Source organism: Procambarus clarkii, chromosome 56, assembly GCF_040958095.1.
Source record: "Procambarus clarkii isolate CNS0578487 chromosome 56, FALCON_Pclarkii_2.0, whole genome shotgun sequence".
NCBI classification, from domain to species: Eukaryota; Metazoa; Arthropoda; class Malacostraca; order Decapoda; family Cambaridae; genus Procambarus; species Procambarus clarkii.
Window position 1 is genome coordinate 25,531,855 of NC_091205.1, and position 20,596 is coordinate 25,552,450.

General features: G+C 41.5%; 3 protein-coding genes across 5 annotated transcripts; all 3 read right to left on the minus strand.

Moving 5' to 3' along the window:
- Positions 1 to 533: 533 nt before the first annotated feature.
- LOC138349775 (cuticle protein CP1876-like) lies at positions 534 to 1,949 on the minus strand. Its single transcript, XM_069305943.1, has 2 exons — positions 1,879 to 1,949; positions 534 to 1,244 (listed from the first exon to the last, which is right to left on the minus strand). The coding sequence occupies exons 1-2, from the start codon at positions 1,888 to 1,890 to the stop codon at positions 651 to 653; spliced, it is 606 nt and encodes a 201-aa protein (XP_069162044.1). The 5' UTR covers positions 1,891 to 1,949; the 3' UTR covers positions 534 to 650.
- A 2,399-nt stretch (positions 1,950 to 4,348) lies between these two features.
- On the minus strand, positions 4,349 to 9,636 carry LOC123770941 (cuticle protein CP1499). Of its 3 annotated transcripts, none has more exons than XM_069305942.1 (2): positions 9,551 to 9,600; positions 4,349 to 5,059 (listed from the first exon to the last, which is right to left on the minus strand). In XM_069305942.1, exons 1-2 carry the CDS (start codon positions 9,560 to 9,562, stop codon positions 4,466 to 4,468), a joined length of 606 nt encoding a protein of 201 aa, XP_069162043.1. In that variant the 5' UTR covers positions 9,563 to 9,600; the 3' UTR covers positions 4,349 to 4,465. The 3 variants fall into 3 exon arrangements, with proteins under 3 accessions (XP_069162043.1, XP_045618906.1, XP_045619073.1); XM_045762950.2 differs by lacking the exon at positions 9,551 to 9,600 and adding an exon at positions 5,693 to 5,761; XM_045763117.2 differs by lacking the exon at positions 4,349 to 5,059 and adding an exon at positions 8,107 to 8,816 and having other exon boundaries at positions 9,551 to 9,636.
- Positions 9,637 to 15,368: 5,732 nt separating this feature from the next.
- On the minus strand, positions 15,369 to 17,823 carry LOC123770797 (cuticle protein CP1499-like). The gene is made up of 2 exons (XM_045762953.2): positions 17,772 to 17,823; positions 15,369 to 16,059 (listed from the first exon to the last, which is right to left on the minus strand). The coding sequence occupies exons 1-2, from the start codon at positions 17,781 to 17,783 to the stop codon at positions 15,466 to 15,468; spliced, it is 606 nt and encodes a 201-aa protein (XP_045618909.2). The 5' UTR covers positions 17,784 to 17,823; the 3' UTR covers positions 15,369 to 15,465.
- Positions 17,824 to 20,596: the final 2,773 nt, after the last annotated feature.

Below are 20,596 nucleotides of genomic sequence, written 5' to 3' on the forward strand. Positions count from 1 at the left end.
CTATTATGTCTTTTCTTTTTTCCTTAAACATTTCAGACTTGCAAGAATAACCATTTAATAACACCTAACCACATAAATTATCACAGCTGCCAGATATGTTGGTATCTGTGTCTTTCTCTTGTAAGGTCACCAAAGGGTTACAATGAGTGTGGTATCGTAAGACTATAAACATAAACAGTTGAAATCTGTGTTCTAGAAAATAAGAATCAGTAGTGAGTATTTTCTTGAAGAATATTGTTTATTTGATCTTGCATTAAGCTTTTGAAAAGCCCAAATTCCTTTACGTTAAGTACATTAAGTAGGACTTAGGACACTGGAAAGTCTTATCTCCCTAGAAAAGACGAATAAATATTCTTTCACACGCACACGTATTCTTAGCTACGTGTAGTTACAAGAGAGAAATATCTAAGGATGAATGTTCCTGATGGTTGATATTGTGTAAATATGTTAGTGCTTTTGTTGGTTTGTGAGAAATATTCTGTAATATTATAAGGTGTATCAAGAGAGAACATTCTGACAATGAAATGTTTCAATGAAGAGAAGTTTTTAATTATATATTTATTTTCGTCATATTTATTTACATTGCTTTACAATCGGTACATAATTTTTGCTGACGAAGGTGATAATTAAACTAAGTTTGACAGTAAGGTTCAGTAGTAGCGTGTCGGGGGAGCCGCTGCTGCTGCCTGCCTCTGGTAGGTGTTGAAGAACGCATTCTTGGCGGCGGCCACCTCGGGGGTGTCAGCAACCTGGTTGGTGGAGCCTGGGAGCCCAGCTGGGACGGTGGCAGCCAAGGGGCCAGTCCACTTGGGCTGGTGGGTGTAGGAGGGGGTGTAGGAGGGAGTGTGTGAGGGAGAAGCCCGATAGTGAGGGCTGGTGCCAGCACCAAGAGTAGCAGCAACCTGAGCCTGGTAGGTGTTGAAGAAAGCGTTGCGGGCAGCAGCTACTTCATTGGTGTCAGACACGGGAGTAAGTCTGCCATCGACGCCGGCAGGAACGGTGGCAGCTACTGGGCCGGTCCACTTGGGTTGGTAGGAGCCGTGGTGGTATTGTCCTTTGTTGTATTGTCCATGATTGTATTGACCGGTGTTATAGGACTGTTGGGGGATGGGATTGTACCTCGGCTTGGCGGCGGCCTCAACAGCTCGGAAAGTTGCGAAGAAACGAGCTTTCTCTGCCGCCACGTCTGGCGCGTCTCCTATTTGCGCGAAGACCGAAGACACGCCCAACACTGCCAAAACAACCTGTAAAGAGAAAATATACATAATGTACATTAATTGCAAAATAAAAACTAGTTATTCACTGAATAACACGTGATATATTTTACCTCATTCCTTCACTAGTGAATTCTGATATGACTGTTAGCTGGAATGGTAAACTTTTATAATATATTATAATAAAAAATCAAGAAATTTGTGTCCATGTCTCGGGAAAAAGTAAGACAATGGAAGAGAAACTGAGTAACGATACTTGCAGCTTTCCGATGTTTGATTACACTGTTTACACTATTCACTTTTTTATTGAACCTTTCATTCAGTTTTTCCTAGAGAATGCTATTATTACAACGTACAAAAGTTTATTCACAAATGTTTTTTGAATTTATCTTCACGTACTTTGATTTCCTTTATAAAACGTTTGTTCATGTTCAGATTAATATGATCTTGAAGCACCCCAGAGCACCACAAACTGCTCATTACTGATTCATGCATAACATGGATAAAAACTATTAAAATTGTTCTTAATACGTTCTAACACTGAAGAGCTCGATGAGAGGCTTATTTGGTGGGAACCACAACAGAGTTATTGGCACCTCCTTCAGTCCTGAGGCACTCGCAGAGGTTTGTGTTTGTAAACAAGGCGGCACTAGGAGATAGTTACCAGGGTCCTCATGATGCTTGAGTGTGTGTGTGTGAGGGGGCGAACCTTACTGTGCTCTTTCTAAGTCTTTTGACAGCTTATATACCCGCGAGATGATCAAGGATAACAGGTGTGCTTGAATATGCAGCTTGTGTGTGTGTATGCATGCACATGTTTCTTCCTCCTATAACGACAAACCTGCTTGCAATGTCGTCTAGTTTTGCTTGGCAACACCGTTTGTCCAAAACTCGTCTCCAGACAAAAAAACATTGATGTTGAACTAAGCTCTTTTCTAGCTTGCAGTTTACCTTCCCTTATTTTTAGTCATTTAACGCAGTAAACTCAACATGCCATTGCTACTAGGCTTAACTGGGGCGCATTTTCGTAAAATGTTTTAATTTCATACAGCCTAGTTGCTGGGAACTTTTACCCCTAATGAGTCAAGATTTATTGGAGTTCTGCACATGAATCAGTTAATGTTGCTCGTGGCTTTACGAAAATATACCACTTAATCAACAATATATATACTTAAACGACTTCTCGTGAGTGATATATATATATATATATATATATATATATATATATATATATATATATATATATATATATATATATATATACACATTTATATATATAATATTAGTATATGTGAGAGAGCTGCAGGAAGACGCAAGCCATACATCACCAAGAACTCTAATTGACCAGGCCAGGACTCGAACCCATGCTGTCCCGGATCTCCCCTAAACGAACACACTACCATGACCACCGCACAAATGATCGTCTATAAGGATTGCTCAGTCCTGTTATATATTAACTAAGTTCCACGACAGATCAACCCCCGACGACACTCATGGATTCATTTGGGTACAATTTTTCATCAAATTCTGGCACATACACGGGCCGCGCTGTGCTTTTTAAATGTGAGAAAGCTGCAGGAACACGCAAGAAATAGATCACTAAGAACTGTAATTGACCCGGCCAGGATTCGAACCCATGCCATCCAGAATCACCCGTAAATGTACACAGTACCGTGACCACCGCATCAATGATAAACGGTACTGTGTACTCTCTCTCTGCCTGACCACAACCGACAGCTCTCAGCCGGTCCTCACACACACCTTATAACTCGAGACTCCATGAAAAAGGTTTTGTTTTTGTGTAACAAGAAGTGTTCGAACACAAGCAACCCAGCTGACTTAATGACGCCGATGATCAGAAAACATCAGTATTACGGTGCTTTAATTTTTATACTATTATCTTGCAATTTTGACGTTTTTGGTCGACTGCGTTAAAAATGCGACGTTAGGTGTGATGACAGACGTAATTGTGTGGTTCGCTAGTGCTGTGGCTTCTGACTGACAGTAATTCAACTCAGTCTTTCAACTGTCTTGCCGTCTTGAAGAGATTTAAACTAGATGTATCAGTTGCCTTGATTCCTTAGATTCGGCTTCCATGTGCTCAAGTAGGCTGACATCCCAGAGAATCAACACAAGTCCTTCCTGCTTGGCTCTGTGTCCAGACTATGTACCGCCACACAGGTATCCTTCCACGGAGCGGTCTGGATCCACATTAGGCCAATTAGGGCGCAAAGATTTTTCTCGTAGACAGAACCGATAGTTTCACTGGTCAGCAGACATGGAGAAGATGAGACTGGTATTAGTATGCAAGTTCCAGTGCCAGCAATGCTGACTGGCTGGCACTAGGATGTTAACAACATGCCCCATGACGGTTGTCTTACACGAAAATAATCTCAATACTAACTTGTCCATCAACCTGCAACTCTCTTAACTGTTGACAATACTCCTGTGAGTGAACCCCCTGTTTCTACTGACTCATCTTAAGTCTGCTTTAAAACTGGGTTCATTGCTTTTACGTTCTTCGGGAACGATTGCTTTCGTTCTTCGGGATTGGGTAAATCACGTCACGTGGCTCACAAGACGCAAACTACGTCTAGGCGCTATTATGTCTTTTCTTTTTTTCCTTAAACATTTCAGACTTGCAAGAATAACCATTTAATAACACCTAACCACATAAATTATCACAGCTGCCAGATATGTTGGTATCTGTGTCTTTCTCTTGTAAGGTCACCAAAGGGTTACAATGAGTGTGGTATCGTAAGACTATAAACATAAACAGTTGAAATCTGTATTCTAGAAAATAAGAATCAGTAGTGAGTATTTTCTTGAAGAATATTGTTTATTTGGTCTTGCATTAAGCTTTTGAAAAGCCCAAATTCCTTTACGTTAAGTACATTAAGTAGGACTTAGGACACTGGAAAGTCTTATCTCCCTAGAAAAGACGAATAAATATTCTTTCACACGCACACGTAATCTTAGCTACGTGTAGTTACAAGAGAGAAATATCTAAGGATGAATGTTCCTGATGGTTGATATTGTGTAAATATGTTAGTGCTTTTGTTGGTTTGTGAGAAATATTCTGTAATATTATAAGGTGTATCAAGAGAGAACATTCTGACAATGAAATGTTTCAATGAAGAGAAGTTTTTAATTATATATTTATTTCCGTCATATTTATTTACATTGCTTTACAATCGGTACATAATTTTTGCTGACGAAGGTGATAATTAAACTAAGTTTGACAGTAAGGTTCAGTAGTAACGTGTCGGGGGAGCCGCTGCTGCTGCCTGCCTCTGGTAGGTGTTGAAGAACGCATTCTTGGCGGCGGCCACCTCGGGGGTGTCAGCAACCTGGTTGGTGGAGCCTGGGAGCCCAGCTGGGACGGTGGCAGCCAAGGGGCCAGTCCACTTGGGCTGGTGGGTGTAGGAGGGGGTGTAGGAGGGAGTGTGTGAGGGAGAAGCCCGATAGTGAGGGCTGGTGCCAGCACCAAGAGTAGCAGCAACCTGAGCCTGGTAGGTGTTGAAGAAAGCGTTGCGGGCAGCAGCTACTTCATTGGTGTCAGACACGGGAGTAAGTCTGCCATCGACGCCGGCAGGAACGGTGGCAGCTACTGGGCCGGTCCACTTGGGTTGGTAGGAGCCGTGGTGGTATTGTCCTTGGTTGTATTGCCCATGATTGTATTTACCGGTGTTATAGGACTGTTGGGGGATGGGATTGTACTTCGGCTTGGCGGCGGCCTCAACAGCTCGGAAAGTTGCGAAGAAGCGAGCTTTCTCTGCCGCCACGTCTGGCGCGTCTCCTATTTGCGCGAAGACCGAAGACACGCCCAACACTGCCAAAACAACCTGTAAAGAGAAAATATACATAATGTACATTATTTGCAAAAAACTAGTTAATCATTGAGTAACACGTAATATATTTTCCCCCGTCATTCCTTCACTAGTGAATCCTGATATGACTGTTAGCTGGAATGGTAAACTTTTATAATATATTATAATAAAAAATCAAGAAATTTGTGTCCATGTCTCGGGAAAAAGTAAGACAATGGAAGAGAAACTGAGTAGCGATACTGCCATCTTTCCGATGTTTGATTACACTATTTACACTATTCACTTTTTAATTGAACCTTTCATTCAGTTTTTCCTAGAGAATGTTATTATTACAACGTACAAAAGTTTATTCACAAATGTTTTAAGAATTTATCTTCACGTACTTTGACTTCTTTTATAAAACGTTTGTTCATATTCAGATTAATATGATCTTGAAGTACCCAAGAGCACCACAAACAGTTCATTACTGATTCGTGCATAACATAGATAAAAACGATTAAAATTGTTCTTTATATGTTCTATCACTGAAGAGCTCGATGAGAGGCTTATTTGTTGGGAACCACAACAGAGTTATTGGCACCTCCTTCAGTCCTAAGGCACTCGGAGAGGTTTGTGTTAGTAAACAAGGCGGCACTAGGAGATAGTTACCAGAGTCCTCATGATGCTTGAGTGTGTGTGTATGAGGGGGCGAACCTTACTGTGCTCTTTCTTAGTCTGTTGGCAGCTTATATACCCGCGAGATGATCAAGGATAACAGGTGTGCTTGACTATGCAGCTTGTGTGTGTGTGTGTGTGTGTGTGTGTGTGTGTGTGTGTGTGTGTGTGTGTGTGTGTGTGTGTGTGTGTGTGTGTTTGTGTGTGTGTATGCATGCACATGTTTCTTCCTCCTATAATGACAAACCTGCTTGCAATGTCGTTTAGTTTTGCTTGGCAACACCGTTTGTCCAAAACTCGTCTTCAGACAAAAAACATTGATGTTGAACTAAGCTCTTTTCTAGCTTGCAGTTTACCTTTCCTTATTTTTAGTCATTTAGCGCAGTAAACTCAACATGCCATTGCTAAAAGGCTTAACTGGGGCGCATTTTCGTAAAATGATTTAATTTCATACAGACTTTTTGCTGTGAACTTGTACCCCCGTAATGAGTCAGGATTTACTGGAGTTCAGCACATGAATTAGTCAATGTTGCTCGTTGCTCAAAGAAAATGCACCACTTGATCAACAATATATGTACTTAAACGACTTTTTGTAAGTGATTATATCACTCGTGAGAAAGCAGCTGCAGGAACTCACAAGCTATACATCATTAAGAACTCTAATTGACCAGGCCAGGATTCGAACCCATGCCGTCCAGGATCACTCCCTAAACCAACACACTACCGTGACCCCCGCACCAATGATCGTCTATAAGGATTGGTCAGTCCTGTTGCTTATTAATTAAGCTCCACGACTGATGAACCCCCGACGACACTCATGGATTCATTCGGGTACATTTTTTTCATCAAATTCTGGTACATACACGGGCCGCGCTGTGCTTTTTAAATGTGAGAAAGCTGCAGGAACACGCAAGCAATAGATCACTAAGAACTGTAATTGACCCGGCCAGGATTCGAACCCATGCCTTTCAGGATCATTCCTAAACGTTCACAGTATCGTGACCACCGCATCAATGATAAACGGTACTATGTACGTTACTCTCATGATGATGAACGGTACTGTGTACGTTACTGTGTACTCTCTCTCTCTCTGCCTGACCACAACCGACAGCTCTCAGCCGGTCCTCACACCTCATAACTCGACACTCCATGAAAAAGGTTTTGTTTTTGTGTAACCAGAAGTGTTCGAACACAAGCAATCCTGCTGACTTAATGACGCCGATGATCAGAAAACATCAGTATTACGGTGCTTTAATTTTTTATACTATTATCTTGCAATTTTGACGTTTTTGCTCGACTGCGTTAAAAATGCGACGTTAGGTGTGATGACAGACGTACTTGTGTGGTTCGTTGGGTATTGCGGTGGCTTCTGACTGACAGTAATTCAACCCAGTCTTGCAACACAAGTCCTTTCTGCTTGGCTCTGTGTCCAGACTATGTACCGCTACACAGGTATCCTTCCACTTAGCGGTCTGGATCCACATGAGGCCAATTAGAGCGCAAAGATTTGTCTCATAGAACCAACAGTTTCACTGGTCAGCAGACATGGAGAGGATGAGAGTGGTATGTGCCAGTGCCAGCAATGCTGACTGGCTGGCACTAGGATGTTGACAGCATGCCCCATGACGTCTGTCTTACACGAAAATAATCTCAATACTAACATGTCTATCAACCTGCTTCTCTCTTAACTGTTGACAATACTCTTGTGAGTGAACCCCTGTTTCCATTGACTCATCTTAAGTCTACTTTAAAACATGGTTGATTGCTTTTACGTTCTTCGGGAAATTATCGGATTCGCAATGAGCCATTCATTTACTTCCTCTGATTGGGTAAATCCCGTCACGTGGCTCACAAGACGGAAACTACGTCAAGGTGCTGCTGTGTGTTTTATGTTTTCCTTAAACATTTCAGGCTTGCAAGAATAACCATTTAATAACACCGAACCACATGAATTATCACAGATGCCAGATATGTTGGTATCTGTGTGTTTTTCTTGTAAGGTCACCAAAGGGTTATAATGAGTGTGGTATCGTAAGACTATAAACATAAACACTTGAAATCTGTATTCTACAAAACAAGAATCAGTAGTGAGTATTTTCTTGAAGAATATTGTTTATATGATCTTGCATTAAGCTTTTGAATAGCCTAAATTCCTTTACGTTAAGTACATTAAGTATGACTTAAGACACTGGAGAGTCTTATCTCCCTAAAAAAGATGAATAAATATTCTTTCACACGCACACGTATTCTTAGCTACGTGTAGTTACAAGAGAAAAATATCTAAGGATTAATGTTCCTCATGGTTGATATTCTGTGAATATGTTAATGCTTTTGTTGGTTTGTGAGAAATATTGTGTAATATTATAAGTTATATCAAGAGAGAACATCCTGACAATGAAATGTTCCAATGAAGAGAAGTTTTTAATTATATATTTATTTTCGTCATATTTCTTTACATTGCTTTACAATCGGTACATAATTTTGCTGGCGAAGGTGATAATTAAACTAAGTTTGACAGTAGGGTTCAGTAGTAGCGTGTTGGGGGAGCCGCTGCTGCTGCCTGCCTCTGGTAGGTGTTGAAGAACGCATTCTTGGCGGCGGCCACCTCGGGGGTGTCAGCAACCTGGTTGGTGGAGCCTGGGAGCCCAGCTGGGACGGTGGCAGCCAAGGGGCCAGTCCACTTGGGCTGGTGGGTGTAGGATGGGGTGTAGGAGGGAGTGTGTGAGGGAGAAGCCCGATAGTGAGGGCTGGTGCCAGCACCAAGAGTAGCAGCAACCTGAGCCTGGTAGGTGTTGAAGAAAGCGTTGCGGGCAGCAGCTACTTCATTGGTGTCAGACACGGGAGTAAGTCTGCCATCGACGCCGGCAGGAACGGTGGCAGCTACTGGGCCGGTCCACTTGGGTTGGTAGGAGCCGTGGTGGTATTGTCCTTGGTTGTATTGTCCATGATTGTATTTACCGGAGTTATAGGACTGTTGGGGGATGGGATTGTACCTCGGCTTGGCGGCGGCCTCAACAGCTCGGAAAGTTGCGAAGAAACGAGCTTTCTCTGCCGCCACGTCTGGCGCGTCTCCTATTTGCGCGAAGACCGAAGACACGCCCAACACTGCCAAAACAACCTGGCCAAGAGGAACATATATATTGCTTATTAAATAAATAAATACTGGTTAGTCATTCAATGTGCAACATTTCCATAGACAATTTAGATGGAAGCGATAACTGATACACAGAAAAATATAAGCTATCGACAGATATCATAATTAAAAAAAAAATGATTGAGAGAGTTATGCACTTTTCATCAGATGAAATGAAATGTTTGAGGATATTCGGGGTCATAAAACAGGAAATTAAGGACAATCCGAACAGCAACACAAGCAACTGTACGATGATAGATTCATATTTTAACACTTATTTTTTCACTTTTTATTAATTCAAGTTTCAGTTCAATATATATATATATATATATATATATATATATATATATATATATATATATAATATATATATATATATATATATGTTTAAACATTTTCACCAACACGTGCTCAGCGTATATAAAATATTTCTCCATTTTCAACATATTTGCTGTATCCAAAATCAAATTGTCCTTAAAACTCCAAAATTTGAATTGAGGAAATAGTTTTCAAAGAAGATTTTTAGCAGATTAAAAAAAATATATATGAAAAATTTGGTTTAGAAGTATTCTGAAGTTTTCTGATTATGCACATTGTGGATCTCGATGACATAAAACTTTGGTGGCCACTATGTATATGATTACTGCGTCACTTCAGTCTTATCGTAGGAGGTATATCTATATTTCCTTCAGAACCAGGCACGAGGTAGAAACACTTACCAGGGTCCTCATGGTGTTTGCTCGTGTGAGTAGAGGGGGGAACCGTACTGTGCTCCCTGTGAATGCTTGGGCCTCTTATATACCCCTCACACGATCAAGGCAAACACGTGGAGCCTTAATTGTGTGTGTGTGTGTGTGTGTGTGTGTGTGTGTGTGTGTGTGTGTGTGTGTGTGTGTGTGTGTGTGTGTGTGTTTGCTTGCATGCTACCTTGTGTCTGCTTGCTTGGGCAGTACGTTTTTGTCATGACATACCTGCTCCCAGCGTCGTCTTTTTTGAGTGACAACATTTCTGCTTCCAGGCAACCAAACATGGGATTTGAGGTAGGTAGATTCCTCTGATGTGTCCATTACCTTCGCTTAACTTCGGTAGTTTAGAGCAGGAAAGTGGCAACCCGCTCCCACGGTGCTTAATAAGCTTCAGATTCACATCTTCTCCCACGTTTTTATTCTCCTGTAAATGTTGGCTGTCGGCTGCAGGCTGCACACACACACACCCAGCTCAAATGTACCGTTCAGTAATCCAGTTCAGAGTTTCTGATCCAGGAGTGCATGGAGCCTCAGTAGGGAGTGCATGGAGCCTCAGTAGGGAGTGCATGGAGCCTCAGTAGGGAGTGCATGGAGCCTCACTAGAGAGTGTATGGAGCCTCACTAGGGATCACACTAACGTGATGCATCAAATGAACTCAGTCGATTAAGGCAGTGTCTGGGATGCTCCCGGACGCAGGTTCGAATCCTCATCACGGCCCTTGTGGATTTGTTCATTTGCTCACTAGGGAGTGTATGGAGCTTCTCCGGGGGTACATGGAGTCTCTCCAAGAGGTGCATGGAGCCTCTTCAAGAGGTGCATGGAGTCTTTCTAAGAGATGCATGGAACTTCTCCAAGAGGTGAATGGAGCCTCTTAAGTGGAGCCTGAAAGGTCACTAAGTAATGCCTCTACAGGATGCTGCATCTCACCTGCTCCGGGAAGCAGACTTAGATTAACGATAATTATTTATTCAATTATTATTTTATTCATTGCATAAAATCGCTCGGTAATGAACTTGGTGTAAACAAAAACTGGAAATTATCCAAGCAATAATTGGCAATATGCTAATAGGGGACCGAGTTTAGACATTCGTTATAATCTTATACGGTAATATTATTTACACATCTTTCAGATCATTTTGTAAATATATGCATCGAAGTGGAAATTGTTATTTTGGTTCATTTTTGTACTGAGAATTTTACAAATATTTTTTTTAAGTTTATCCATTAATATATTTTATTTATTTATATGTTAATAATATTCTTGTTGTGGTAATATCCTGGCCGGGATAATGCTGGGATGGTGTGGGATACCTCGGTCAACATGATATCAGAATGCCCCGAATGGGATGATTTGGGGTAATCCCTGACCAGGATGATATTGGGACGCCTTGGCCGGCATGAAGATTGGGATGCTGTCATAGCCGGGATAATGCTTGGGTGATCTGACCGGGATATGATGTTGGGATTCCCCGTTTTGGGATTATGTACGCAGAATGCCCTGGTTAGGAATGGTGCTGGGAGAGTGAACGTTTGTGACATATTAGGAAGTGTTGTACACGTGTGTTTGATGACAATATGGAGTCCTGTCAAATACATTTCTCCCTGAACTGCACTCTTGCACTGTTTCTGTCCGCCAGTTCTCATCTGCGTTGTTCAGTCCTATATGTTCGTTCTGCGCTGTTCAGGTCTCTTTAAAAACTATTTACAATTACAATGTAAAAACAAATACAATTATTTAAAAACACTCTTTAAAAAAGTATATCACAGTTATATCAATGAAAGTAGAAGGGAGCACAGGGGTCAGGTAGGGGTGAGAGAGAACTGAAGATCTTCGGATGACTAGTAGAAACATTTTTGTAAAAGGGCGTGAGTACAAATGGAAGGGGTGTTAGGACAAAATGTTTATGCGTAACCATATTGGCATATTGCGGCATTGTCTGGAATGTGCCAAATTGGTTCTGTCTTTGGTTCAATACATGCGTATTTCCTTAGGCATACGCATAATCAACCTGTTCTCGCAAATTCGTAAAGTCAATATTGACTTATTAACTACGTGCATAGGTGATATACTAAACATAATAGATACCCTTAAAAAGATTCATAGAAAACACCGACCTTACCTAACCTTGTTAGTATCTTAAGATAAGCATCTTATTGCTTCGTAATTACAATTATTACTTAACCTATACCTATTATAGGTTAGGTAATAATTGTAATTACGAAGCAATAAGATGCTTATCTTAACATACTAAGTAGATTAGGTAAGGTCGGTGTTTTCTATGAATCTTTTTAAGGGTATCTATTATGTTAAGTATGTCACCTATGCACATATTTAATAAGTCAATATTGACTTATTAAATTTGCGAGAACGGGTTGGCATAATATCTGCACTTCGTTTCATTTGTTTTTTTCTTTGTTTTTTTGCTGGTGTGTATTCCGTTCGTGCATTTGCAATCTCTTCCTTTCTAGCCATCTATGTTTTCTGGCATGATTTCGGTTTATCTCCACTACCTCTGTTGCCACTGAGGACAAATTAATAGTTATTAATTATTAATAATATCTATACAATATTTTCATAATATTCCCCGTATTCCCAAACCATTTTCTAAAACAGGTAAGAATAATCAATTAATTTTTAATAAAAATTAATTATTAATTAATAGACATTATTAATAGTATCGTTTGGCCCTCCGTATTGTGATTATTATTGTGTATTTCAACACTGGTCTTTCACGCTATTGTTGTTGGTCTCTGAAGGTATCAGTTCCTACAGCTCGTTTTCTGTCCAACATTACTTTTCCACATTATGTGATATATCTGGTGATTTCATATGTAAAGGATTCTCTGTGTGCATCAGGGATTCCTCACAGCAGTGTGGCTAGGTTTCCCTCCCATAGCTCATGAAAGGCCTTACCCACTTTATCTAAAACACGTCCCGCCAATCACTTTACAACCAGGGGCCCAATAACGGCTGGGTGGAAAAAAGTAGAACAATTAAGGATTGGCGCCCAGTCAATCTTCCCTGGCCAGGAGTCGAACCTCGAGCAAAACGCTTGAAAGGTGTCCTTGACTGTGTAGTATGTACATATCTACATTTCTCGTCTTAGTTCAAGTTTTGCAGCTTAATCTGCAATGTCATTCCCTAGTATTCCTACATGACTTGGCACCCAGCTGATATATATTCAATGAAATACTCTGTTGAACGGTCCTCTGTGGTCAGTCACTTGGTGGGTATTGTTTATAGTAGTAAAATAGTAGTCATACAGGCTGTACGACTATTATTTTCTTATTTCCTAGAAAAAGGGACCCACAGACCCTTACAAGTCCCCTTCCTCCCCCAAACACACACACTCCATATCTCCCCCACACATAACATCTCCATTTTCGCCCACACAAAGTCATCCCAAGTCCCTCTATCACTGTAACCATTTTCACTACTCACTGCCAACACCACTGTAATCAAAAGATTGTGCCCAAAACTCCAAATTGTCATCGAAACATTCGTTTTGCTTGTCAATATTTGAATACACTAATATTTAAACTATTGCTAAACTCTACGGATATTTGGATGCGCATTTCATTTCCAGCGACTTCGTGAAGGGGGTTATAGAGGCCGAGTCATCTTCAGTGGTGGCATAGGGACAGACCCCAAACCACCCTATGAGACTCTCCATCAAATCAACAATCACGATTGAAAGTTGTGCGAGGTAGCCTCAAGCATCTTTCTTGCTACCTAGAGTAGATATGTTGACCAGACCACACACTAGAAATTGAAGGGACGACGACGTTTCGGTCCGTCCTGGACCATTCTCAAGTCGATTGAGAGTAGATAAGCTGATATTCTCTTTATAGATAGATGGGGTACCCAGTGGTGCCCGGGGTCTCTGCCTCTCTCTGTTTCGCTCTCTCCTTCATTCCTTCTCATGTTTCTCTCTCTCCCTCCCTTCCACCCTGCCTCCAATTCTTTCTCTCCCTTTATCGTTTCCGTTCTATCCCAGTGTGCTAAGCACGTTCGAGTAATGTTGAATCAACGACGATATCAGCAGTATAATATGGTTATACACTCGGCGGATAATCAAACCAATAACTCAGACTTCATAGGAATCTTTGGTTGTCGCAATTGGAGTCACTCCTACTTAAAGGGGACATGCGGTCCACTAGTTATATTATCGTAATTCAACATGGAAAGTGGCGTGGGGCTTACCGCAACTGTCTGACCTCCAATCTCGAACAAAGAGACAGACAGATATACTCATATATATATATATATATATGCAACAATGATCACAAAAACACTGATCCAAGTATGCAGAATAACCACATATGAAAAATAGAAAATGCTTAACGCGTTTTCGGCTAATTCGCCTTCATCAGAGCAAAGTAGAATGAAGATAAGTTTGCTGATCAAACCTTTATATCCGCCTGGGCAGATCACCTGACCACCAAAAATAAGTGGAGGAAAGGAATTATAAGAAAGACGGTAACTGCAGAAGGCCTATTGGCCCATACAAGGCAGCTCCTTTTAATATCTCCAAGTGCCATACGTGTTTAAATTATATATATATATAGTTCAACAACCCAATGCACACATATGACATATGAAAGTGATTTGTTGATCAGACCACACACTAGAAGGTGAAGGGACGACGACGACGACGACGTTTCGGCCCGTCCTGGACCATTCTCAAGTCGATTGTGCCTCATCGGACCGAAACGTCGTCGTCGGCCCTTCACTTTCTAGTGTGTGGTCTGGTCAACATACTTTAGCCACGTTATTGTGACTCATCGCCTGCGTATGAAAGTGATATTGCGGTGCATCTTCGACCCTTTGTGTGAGGGGGGGGGGAGGGTTGTTAGGTGATGTAAATACTAAGCAATTACGGCTATATAGCACTTGGAAAGCATATGAGAATGAGGATTTAGGATAGAACGAAGGAAAGGAATGGTGCCCAACCACTTTGACGGTCGAAGATTGAATGTCAACCGGCAAAAAGCGAGACCGTTGCGTCGCTTCGACCAGAGAGAACAGTGAGGGGTTGGGACAGTAAGCGGATAGGTGGGCGTCTAGGAAGGTGAGGGGTAAAAGGTTAGGGGTGAGAGAGAACTGAAGATCTTCGGGTGACTAGTAGAAATATTATTGTAGAAGGGCGTGAGAGCAAATGAAGGGGGTGTTAGGACAAAATGTTTATACGCATCCAGCCGGTAAGCTAGAAAATGTGGGTACACAAGTGGAAGGACGTTAGATGGATGGTTGACCTGTAAGAAGAGGGGATATAAAACGGTTTTGGTTGTAAAGGGGATCGGAGACTATATGCATGATCTCAACCACATGTATAAGTCAGTAATGCCACATTACCGATCAACGATGCAAGAAAATCATGTGAATGTCCCCACCTCTCCTTTTAATCGTATCCCTCCCTTTAAAAACTGTTCCGAATTACAAAAACTGATAGCATAATATGCTGTTATAACTACGTTTTTTGAACTTTAAAATCCCCCCCAAAAAACACAAAATTTCTAAAAAAAAAAAAAACGCGTTTAATCTTAGAGGAGAGAAGAACTGATGAGTGGGAGATTAAAGACGCAAGAGGTAATGTTAATGGTCTAAGAGTACTTGCTCTCTGTGTCTGAGTTTCACCTACTGTTGCCATAACTAACAACAGGGAGGGTCCGCGGAGGTGAGTATGTCACGCTTTAACATACAGGTGGAGAACGCTCATTAACAAGTAATTATCATTCGCATATTTGTTTACCTTTTAAATACCGTAAAGGGGAATTGAAATTGTAATGTATATTAATATGTTCATATTTATTCTTACATAAATGTACATATGGTTAATTTTTTGTATGATTTAGATGGTAATTATGCTAATTTTGACAGTAGGGTTCAGTAGTAGCGTGTCGGGGGAGCCGCTGCTGCTGCCTGCCTCTGGTAGGTGTTGAAGAACGCTTGCTTGGCGGCGGCCACCTCGGGGGTGTCAGCAACCTGGTTGGTGGAGCCTGGGAGCCCAGCTGGGACGGTGGCAGCCAAGGGGCCAGTCCACTTGGGCTGGTGGGTGTAGGAGGGGGTGTAGGAGGGAGTGTGTGAGGGAGAAGCCTGATGGTGAGGGCTGATACCAGCACCAAGAGTAGCAGCAACCTGAGCCTGGTAGGTGTTGAAGAAAGCGTTGCGGGCAGCAGCTACTTCCTGGGTGTCAGACACGGGGGTAATTCTGCCATCGACGCCGGCAGGGACGGTGGCAGCCACGGGACCGGTCCACTTGGGTTGGTAGGAGCCGTGATGGTATTGTCCTTGGTTGTATTGCCCGTGGTTGTAGTGACCGGTGTTGTAGGCCTGTTGGGGGATGGTATTGTACTGTGGCTTGGCGGCGGCCTGAGCAGCTCGGTAAGAAGCAAAGAAGCGAGCTTTCTCTGCCGCCACCTCTGGTGTGTCTCCTATGCTGGGGACAGCCGAGGCCACGCCCAACACTGCCAAAACAACCTGTGGAAGATAGTGGTCAATTTCAATTTACTTTGATTACGAATTTTGAATAAAGATAATACGAATGTAAATGATAAAAAACATTCATACGCAATTTCTCAGACATTTCTCCAAGATGTTTATTTCAAATTTATCTGAACGGTGCTTCACATGTCTTTCGGATATTGCAGAATAATATATGATATTCGAAAGGTATTACGAAATCATTATAATTCGGCGTACAACTATATTCATTCTAGCTTTTTTTCGGAAATATAACCGCATATACTCCCAGTATTTACCTGTTGTAAAATGGAATCCATACCAGCATATTCCTGGAGTATAATTACGTCAGTTTGTACATGTTGTATATCCGAATACACACGAACTTGGTCCATGAGAGTATAACTAAATTCACACCAGCTGGTTCCTGGAGTAATGCGCTCCAAATCCACTCCAACATGATTACGAACACTTGAGAAATCTCAAGTGGTTGACTTGAGATCTACATCGAGAAATCTCAAGTAGTTGACAAATATTCAGACAACTAAATAAAATATATAATATGTCCCTTCCTGCCCAGCTCGGTCACAATGGTACAGTGACTCCAGACCCGAGAGAACAGTGATACAGTGACTCCAGACCCGAGAGAACAGTGGTACAGTGACTCCAGACCCGAGAGAACAGTGATACAGTGACTCCAGACCCGAGAGAACAGTAGTACAGTGACTCCAGACCCGAGAGAACAGTAGTACAGTGACTCCAGACCCGAGAGAACAGTGGTACAGTGACTCCAGACCCCGAGAGAATAGTGGTACAGTGACTCCAGACCCGAGAGAACAGAGGGACAGTGACTCCAGATCCGAGAGAACAGTGGTACAGTGACTCCAGACCCGAGAGAACAGTGGTACACTTGGAGGAACTCTTCACGGGCTGAGCTCGATGGGTTTGGTTAACTTTAGTCAGGAGAAAGGAAAGTGTCGCGTTTGCTGACTGATCATTACATCAGACCAGTGTACTTCCCTGTTATCAGATATGGCGTTTCGTGCAGCTTTGTGCTGACACTGTTGATATATTCTAATAACAACATCAATATTTTGTTTCTTCATTTTCACATTGAATTTAATAGCGTATCTCAACCCTCTTTTAGAGCATTTTAACTTGAAATGAGAGTTAACAATGTAAAATGATATAAAGTGAATTTGAGTTTGTGACGAAGTCTGACCTTCATTCTTCATAAGTCAGCCTCTGAGAGAGAAGTTGCTATGGGTACTCTTTCATCTTAGATGATCTTTAGAGTGTAAGATTTCCTTTCAAACCTCCCGCCAAACACACACCGAAACTACGACGTTGGTACAACGTTCGAACAAGTTTTAACACTTCCTAACCAGTTATGACAACCAATATAGCAAGTTGTAACAACGTTCTAATACGTCATTAACACGTTAAGCCAAGATGTAACAACTTTATTACAAGTTGTAACAAGCGGAAAATAGAGACAGTTTCGGTTTGTGTTTCCAGGGCTACCTACCTAGGCCTATCAAACAAGGGTGGGTTATTAAAGTTGTCGCAATGGCTGACTGACCAACCAGCAAGTATATTGTAGTACTGTACACAGTTCAGGTTTAAAGGGAATATTTCAGTGAATATAAACTGAGAAACGGGTAAACTTCTCGAAAGTTTCATTGTGGTCACAAGATGTTCAGTTGACAACATTAGGATGAGATAGTTACCAGTGATATCATGATGTTGGTGTGTGAGAGTAGGGAACCGTACTGCGCTCTCTGTCGGCATTTGCCCGCCTTTTATACCATGGTGTAGACCAAGGTCAACGATGCTTGCGAGTGTGTGTGTGTGTGTGTGTGTGTGTGTGTGTGTGTGTGTGTGTGTGTGTGTGTGTGTGTGTGTGTGTGTGTGTGTGTACGTGGACATGACCTACAGAGCGCACAGTTGAAGAGGTTACAGAATACAGTTTACTCCTCTTTAGCTATGGTCGCTATACTGGCGTCTAAGAACATAAGAATAAAGGTAACTGCAGAGGGCCTATTGGCCCATACGAGGCAGCTCCTATTTACAACCACCCAATCCCACTCATATACATGTCCAACCCACGTTTGAAACAATCAAGGGACCTCACCTCCACCACGTTACGCGGTAATTTGTTCCACAATGATGATGTCTCTAGTGACATCATCATTAATTTTTTGTTTAACCAACCGGCTACTGTTAACCTTAATCCATTGTCCATTGAATGTGGTGAAGCTGATTCGCCTAAGCTTGCAAAACAATGCAGCAAACCCTACATTTTAGATTCAGGCAACACCCGGATAAATGTGACTTGATAAATACGGTTATTGATTTAAGGAACCAATTATAGTGACATAATAGATGTGGGATCATTTCATTGTTTCAAGGGTTAGACATATATGAAGAAGTTTGGGTAGATATTAACAGGAGTTGCTTAGTGTGGACCAGTAGGCCTTCTCCAGTTTCATTTATTCTCATGTTTTTTTCATAAATGACAAATAATCCATGTAGTGTCATAATAACTTAATGTGTTAAGTTTCATATAAACTCGTATTTCCCTATTTGCTAACCTTGCTAATAGCTGAAGTCCAATTGTTCATTGCACAAGTTGACTAACATTGCGGTTGTCGTCTGCCTCTGCATTGTAAACGTTGATTGACAAACTGATGTGATTTTAACATTACGCACTCACTTTGTTGACAAGTGACGTCTAAGTAAAGTTAGCTGACAAATAACATCTGGGAAGACTTAGCTGAAAATTAACATTTAGGTAAAGTTAGCTGAAAATTAACATTTACGTAAAGTTAGCTGAAAATTAACATTTAGGTAAAGTTAGCTGAAAATTAACATTTAGGTAAAGTTAGCTGAAAATTAACATTTAGGTAAAGTTAGCTGAAAATTAACATTTAGGTAAAGTTAGCTGAAAATTAACATTTAGGTAAAGTTAGCTGAAAATTAACATTTAGGTAAAGTTAGCTGAAAATTAACATTTAGGTAAAGTTAGCTGAAAAGGAACATCTAGGTAAATTTAGCTGATAAATAACATTTCAGTATGGCGCTCTTCATCAGAACAGGAAATAAGTGTTTTGATAATATCTTTGGTGATCGTTCTTTTCCTTAGACACCACAAGTTATGAAATATTTTGTTTCTACAAATTTTCAAAATTATCGCATTAAATCATAAAAGCAGAATAAACATAGACACGAGAAGGTTTGCAGAGAAGCATTTGTCCTTTCTTGTTATGGACAATGTACGTTATCACTCTCAATTACGATACCCGGAGTATCACGCTTAATTACAATACCCGGGAAAACTGTTACAATACCTGACATCAGCTCTAAATTACAAAATCCGGCACCACTCACAATTACTCCATTTAGCTAGTGTTTTTTTCCAACTATTTACAACTCAAATTAAGGTAAATGGTTTTAGTTCAGAGTATTGTATAGAAATTTACAGCGTTGTGTGTTGCTCTTGATTATCAATTATTAAACAAAACTTTATAGCGTCTTACTCTTCATCTTCCATGACGGTGATGTTTAATTTTCTTGAAGGTTAGGTTAAATGTCTTAATTGTGTTTAGTGGGAGAGACGCCGCACTCTGACGATGTTATTCTCAAGATAACGGTAATTGTGGTAATGTTAATGTGTGTACTCACCGACCTGTGCTTGCGGGGGTTGAGCTCTGGCTCTTTGGTCCCGCCTCTCAACTGACAATCAACCTGTGTACAGATTCCTGAGCCTACTGAGCTCTATCATATCTTCATTTGAAACTGTGTATGAAGTCAGCTTCCACCACATCACTGCCTAGTGCATTCCATTTGTTAACTACTCTGACACTGAAAAAGTTCTTTCTAACGTCACTGTGGCTCATCTGGGTACTCAGTTCTCCACCTGTGTCCCCTTGTTCGTGTTCCACCCGTGTGAATGTGTACCGCGCGCGCGCGTGTATGTGTGTGTGTGTGTGTAATATTTACTATTTCTGCCTATATGATCGAGTTGTTAGCTCTTGGAACCCAGCCATTCGAACCACCAGTTGTTTAATGTAGTGACTACCTACCTATTTTTCCTCTGGCATATCGACTACATATATTTCTCTCCCTCACCTACACACACACACACACACACACACACACACACACACACACACACACACACACACACACACACACACACACCACTCACACGTGTGTGTGTGTATTCGCACGCGCAAATCTCAGGATTCAGCCCGTAGAAGCTTTCTAACACCCTAGTACTAATTAACTGCTAGGTGAACAGTGGCGTCAAGTGAAAGAAACGCAGCCAAATTTGTTTCTGCCTCGGCCAGGAATGGAACCCGGGTTCTTTGGGCTACGACTCCCGAGCGCTGTGTACTGTGAGTGTGTGTGAGAGAGAGAGAGAGAGAGAGAGAGAGAGAGAGAGAGAGAGAGAGAGAGAGAGAGAGAGAGAGCTCACATGGAACATCTGACCTACATGACAAGTGCCCCATAAGGAATGTCAGCGTGTTGAAGAAACGTTCATCTATACACC